This window comes from Zootoca vivipara, chromosome 1, assembly GCF_965207765.1.
Source record: "Zootoca vivipara chromosome 1, rZooViv2.hap1.1, whole genome shotgun sequence".
Lineage (NCBI taxonomy): Eukaryota > Metazoa > Chordata > Lepidosauria > Squamata > Lacertidae > Zootoca > Zootoca vivipara.
In genome coordinates, this window is record NC_142582.1 from 115,276,165 (window position 1) to 115,282,537 (window position 6,373).

General features: G+C 40.2%; 1 protein-coding gene across 1 annotated transcript; it reads right to left on the reverse strand.

Moving 5' to 3' along the window:
• Positions 1–1,655: 1,655 nt before the first annotated feature.
• Positions 1,656–5,961, reverse strand: LOC132593210 (plasma serine protease inhibitor-like). Its single transcript, XM_088669764.1, has 4 exons — positions 5,265–5,961; positions 4,447–4,717; positions 4,098–4,248; positions 1,656–2,031 (listed from the first exon to the last, which is right to left on the reverse strand). The coding sequence occupies exons 1-4, from the start codon at positions 5,914–5,916 to the stop codon at positions 1,828–1,830; spliced, it is 1,278 nt and encodes a 425-aa protein (XP_088525890.1). The 5' UTR covers positions 5,917–5,961; the 3' UTR covers positions 1,656–1,827.
• Positions 5,962–6,373: the final 412 nt, after the last annotated feature.

The window sequence follows — 6,373 nt, forward strand, 5'->3', positions numbered from 1 at the left end:
TGATCTCTCCCAGCGGCTGCATGTAGGTGTTAAAAAGCATGGGGGAGAGGACAGAATCCTGAGGCACCCCACAAGTGAGAGCACAGGGGTCTGAACACTGATCCCCCACCACTTTCTGGACACGACCCAGGAGGAAGGAGCGGAACCACTATATGACAGTGCCGCCAGCTCCCAACCCTTCTAGACGGTCCAGAAGGATGTTATGGTCGATCGTGTCAAATGCTGCTGAGAGATCCAGCAGAACTAGGAAACAGCTCTTACCTTTGTCCCTAGCTCGCCGGAGATCATCGACCAGTGCGACCAAGGCAGTTTCAGTTCCATGATGAGGCCTGAATCCTGACTGGAAGGGATCCAAATGGTCCGCTTCTTCCAGGCGTGCCTGGAGTTGTTCAGCAACCACCCGCTCAATCACCTTGCCCAGGAATGGGAGATTTGAGACTGTATATGTATGTATGTATATATATGTATGTTTCCCCTTTTCCATTCGCAAGGTCGTTCTAGACACAGCCAAATTTTTACATTAGAACCTTGTCTTTCTAAATGATCATTCAAGCACTTCCATTCCTTCTTGACTGTATTCATTGGCTTTAGTCTTATTATATCCGTCAATTTGGCCAGTTCCAAATATTCACATAATCTACATAACCATTCTTCTTTGGTTGGTACCTGGTTACCATTCCAGTACTTAGCCACCAGGATTCTCGCCGGGGATGTCGCGTACAGAAAGATTTTAGTGTTTTCTCTAGGAATATCACTATTCAATATTCCCAAAAGATATGTTTCTGGTCTTTTGCTGTGTGAAGTTCTTAGTAACTTTTTTATTTCTTCATGGATCATGTCCCAGAACATTCTGATCTCTGGACATGTCCACCAGATATGGTAGAAGGTTCCAATCTGCTTTGTGCATTTCCAACACTAATTACTAAGCGATCTGTTCATTTTAGCCAATCTCTCCTGTGTTAAATACCGCCTATGGTGCATTTTGAGGTAGTTTTCTCTTATTAAATAAAATGCTGTAAAATTTATATTTTTGTTCAGTTTCCCCCAACTCTTTATATTCAATTACATAACCTAAGTCCTCCTCCTATCTTATTATGGCCTTTCCCTTTCCCAATTTTTCTATTTGAGCATTCTGTAACAGCTTGTACATTTTTGAGAGAGACTTTTTGTTGTGCTGTAAAACCTCCTTCTCTAAGGTGGATGAATACCAGAGGGTGGGAATCGCAGATGGACAGAGTAATGCTGCTCTTATGCCCTTTCGTCTGTTAAACTAAAAGTAATCTACTATCTGATTAGATTTATTTTGCAGTCAAGAGATTAAGCTGGAGAGTTAACTAAGTGATTGTTCGGTAATTCACAGTGTTCGGTAAAAGGAAGTACAGATTGGAAATAGAGACATGTTTGATAAGAGAACAAGAACCTATGTTTAAAGAAGATTGGGAAATGTTTCTTGAATATATGGGGGCAATTGTGTACACTTGAAAACATTGGCAGCATTAAGATGAGATGTAAAATATGCAATGATTTATGCTATTCAAAATGAACCATGGAAAGAGAAGAAGGGAAGTCATTGATATTTTAAGGTTGTTTAAATAAATATTATACATTGTAAAACAGAAAATTTCATAAAAGTTTCATAAAAAATGAAATAGAGACACATTTTAAAATTATTTTTTATTGTACCTGCAGTTTGCTGTTGGTGTCATAGTCGTCCTTAAAAACAACTACTGCTTATGGCGCTTTCTTCTGTTGAACAAAGGGGGGACGTCCTCTTTCATCACTAAGATTCAGAAGCAATTGGAAACTTCTGAATGGTCCCCCTGATGTTCATTTTTGAACAGGATTCATTACTTTCCCCATGAAAAGCAGGGGTCCATCATTTGGTGCCAATATGGTTAGAAAGAATGGCCTGGTAAATTTGAGTACAACAGGATCACGAAGAGATAGGGATTTGAACCCAGTCGTTACAACAGTCACTGCAGCTGCCTCACTACCTTTTTCATGTATATCCAGGACAGCCTGATGGATAGCCTGCATAGGAAGGAAGGAAGGAAGGAAGGAAGATATATTCATTTTTTTTTAAACCATGACAGCCTCCAACATATCACAGATGTAAAGGGAAACACATTTATAACCCCCCTATCCTCATTCCAAGAATAATTTCTCAGTGCTTCCCCCACAATCACAAACACTCACAAAGAAAAAGCCACAACCACACAAGCTCACAAAAACACACAAACAAGGAAAAAAACCACGAACAAAAATGCACACAAACACATATCCATTGGGTCTAAGGTTTAAATGGCTTCCAGTCAGTCGCCAGTGTGTTGTGTTATGTTATGTACTTTCGTGTTGTAAGCCACCCCATGATCCTCAGACGAAGGGCAGTACTTTATTAAACTAATGAATGAATGAGCCCCTGTTGTATGTTTATTGCAATTTTTCTAAAATTGGATATTATGTTCATTTGTTTTGCTAAGCTTGCAACTGTGGCACACGACTAACTCCCTGCAGTCAATGTTGTTGTTGATGGATCATCTTTTTTTGTTTGCTGTTTCTAAATAATGGTTTTTAAGTAGGTCTGCATTTCAAAATATAAGATTCGAACTGCCCCAAGTCAAATATGCAGGCAGTATCCATTACAAGTAGATGCTCAGTGCAGAAGTCTCATACGTATTTATTTTTATTTATTTCATAAAAAAATTATACACCCCTTGATTATAAACCTTAAAGCAGTTGACAAATAGTATATATGTATATGGGTTTGTTTTCATTCATGTTTTCCTGATGTATTTTTCCTATGTATTTTGAGTATTTTGTGTTATATATTTTGTTTTGAGATCTTTGGATGAAAGGCAGTATACAAATTTAATTTAATAAATAAGAGCTACCGATCTTCTCTTCCCCATGAGTGGTGTGGGGGTGTTGTGTATGGCAACACAACACAGGCAAAATGATCTCATGTAGGTTTGTGGCATAGTGGACGACTCTGGGGATGCGGCATTCATCTGACTTTACCTGCCGAAGGAACCGGCATACAGCTTCCAGGTCATGTGGCCAGCATGACTAAGCCGCTTCTGGCGAACCAGAGCAGCCCACAGTGCCACCTGCGTCCCTTTCTCCTGTGCATATTTACAGGCAATTCTTGTGGCCTCAGAACAAAGGTTTGGAAGGAATTCTTCCATTTGAGAAGCACACAGTGGCCCTGTGGGTTTGGTGCTCACCTCACATGCATGCCAATCCTCAAGTGCACATACAATGACTCAATGAAAGACAGCATAAGGTGGACCAAGAGTTCCCTTCACCCAGTACTGCCTAGGTTATCTACCCCACTGTCTCTTGAGTTGTCTTTCCTGCCCAGACTAAGACAATTAAAAGAAATAAAATACCACTGCAGTCCAACCAATTACTCCCAATCATATGAAGTTCTCTAAAAGGCTAGTCCACAACCTCCCAAGGAAGTCCATTCCAGTATAATTTTTAATTATAATTTTAATGTATTTTTAATCTTTTGTGGGAAGCCACCTAGAGCGGGTTGCAAATAATAAATTATGATTATGATTATGATTTATTTCCAGATCTAGGGACGTGGTGGACGCTCCTTCCTTGGAGACTTTTAAAGAGAGATTGGATGGCCATCAGCCATTGATGGTTTAGCTGAGATTCCTGCATTGCAGGGGGTTGGATTAGTTGACCCTTGGGCCCCCTTCCAGCTCTACAATTCTATGACCCTCCTTGTTTTTATGAGTGCATGTAGTTTTCAAACTATTTTTAATGTTGTGTTTCAGTGCTGTAACACACCCTGGAACCTTACAGTAATGGGTGGGTAAAATAAATAAATGAATATATAAAAAATAAACAAATACATTATATTAATGTCAATGTGTCAGCTCTGAGTGGTACTAACACTGCATACAACCCTATGCAATTGGTTCCTATGGCAAAGAGGCAGAGAGTCCCCTGAGACAGCAAGAGAATGTGGAAAGGTCCAGGGGCTGATTCTCAATGCTTAGAAGTAAATTTGTCAGTAACTTAACGCTTTTAAAAGCCTGATCTCATACCATAAAATAACCAAGGCATGATATCTACACACGTACTTTGTTAATCTTCAGGCCGCTACTTCCAGTAATTCCAGATAGATCAGCATTGCTGCTAAACACATCAGTAATGCCCAGCCCAGAAAGCACATTGTTGAGATCATAGGATGCAGACATCGAGAATTTTGGAAGGAACAGACTAATTTTGTCCCTAAACGAGAATCAGAACATTAAATCATCAGCAATGAAGAGTTTTATAACACTCAGCAATTTACTGCGTTTGCAGGGTCAGATCTTCATACAATTAAAGAGAGGCATTTTAAAGTTTTAAAACAGATGCCATCATTCCATACTCTAATAAATACTAACTACTACAGAGGCATTTAGAAACAGCAGAGAAAAGCCTTACCCCTCTGTTAAAGATTTTCTCCATTTGGACAAAGTTTCCTCCCCCATAGCATCCTCCACTTTCTTCAGTTTGCCTTCATCAGGCAGAATGAACCAGGCAACAGCACCTCCTTTGTGGGGAAGTTCAACTACCCAGCAGGACAGAGCTTCATCGTGGAAATATCTGTAACGCTTAGTGTTTTCCATCATGTCAACTTTCACAGTTTTTCCTTCATCAATAAAAAAATCTTCTTTATGGGTTAATTGAGGGTCAAAGGGATATTTCCAGTCATCTAAGAAGAAAAAGGAGTGTCAACTGCCTGCTGGAAAATTCACCTTCAGCCATGTGTATGATAGCACTATGTTGAATCAGGAGAGTGCAGACAAAGGACAAAGATTGCCAAGGGTAGGTCAACATGCTATTCATGTTTCAGAAGATAGCAAGGGAGAGAGGAAATGGGGATAGTGGGGTCCCACAGGCCAAAACGTGGACTGAGTCAAGTGGAACAGCTTCCTGTGTGGTTTATAAGCATCCAGGGGCAGGGATCTTGATGTTGCTGGACTTCACCACCATCAGTATCAACCAGCATGTCCAATCGTCAGGGATGGTGGGAGATGCAGCCCAAGAACATCTGGAAGCCTTCAGGGAACTACTTCAGCCTCAAACCCGTCTTTTGCTAATTCTGCATTAAATGCTTCATCTTTTAGAACTTTCAACTAAATTGTTGGTTCCACTGCAGAAACACTTTTGTTTTGAAGGTATAAGTTATTACTGCCAGTTTTAGCTAATTGAACAATACAAAGCATTAAATATTTGTAACTTATCTTTCTTTAACATACCTTTGAAGTAGATATAGTTCACAAGAACCATGATGGCTGCTGGATCTAAGTCTTGAACTGCTTTCGTAATTTTCCCATGGGTTTTCTTGTTCACATAATCATTTATCTGCTTTTCAGCCACAGAGGGTTGTTCAAAGTTAAAGCTCTCTGCTTTGTACAAACTTTTGACACCCTTTGAAAACTTAGGAAGAATTTGGTGTGGCTTTTTTATCCACAAGGCGTTTCCTATGTCCATCTTAGCTCCAGGACTCTTCAGCATCTGAATGAGCTGTTTAAATTCTTTATGGATCTTACTTGTGTCAATTGAAGTTAATCCAAGTCCTTTGTAAATTTGATTTTGGGTGTTGGATTTAGCACCCATGCCAATCATTGAAAACGCCATGGAGATACTCAGAGGAGAGAAGAAGATATTTTGGCCACTCTGGAGTGAAGCTACTTGTCTGGAGAATTTAAATGCAAAGTCAGCAATGCTGGAAGCTAGCTTTTCTTGAAGTGGATCTTTATCTCCATGGCCATTGTGGACTTGAAGGACAATCAGTAACAAGGAGAACTGGATGGCGGGTTTCATTGCACTTTGAGATTTCCTACACACACACACACACACACACACACACACACACACACAAACAAACAAACAAACAAACAACAGCATATATTAGCACTCTTCTATGGAAACCTACTCAAAAGAATTGTTTTTTTATGTAGTAAAATTTATTGGGAATGTGTCATTCTCATTTGGTGACTGTGTCCTAGTTTTACACGACACTAGCTCTTTTCCATAGGCTTCCTACTCTAGGAATTTATCTCCTGAGTTGTATGTTCTGCCAGGATTTGGATCCCAGCAGACATGGGGAGCTTACTGTGCCCTTATTGGTCAGAATTACTTTGATCAAATGATTCAATAAATGGGTATTACTTACTGTCCCTTCACACATCTGCATAACTTGCTTTGACTGCCTGGGGCTTCCTCTCGCTAATCATCCTTGCCAGTGATGCTGCCCAACATCCTCAGCAGGATTGCCTTGCATTCTCCCTTCCACAGCACTATTGAAAGGTGTCTTAGTTTGGGGAGTGTCCTGAGCTGCTTCACCCACTCAGGCAGAGGGTAT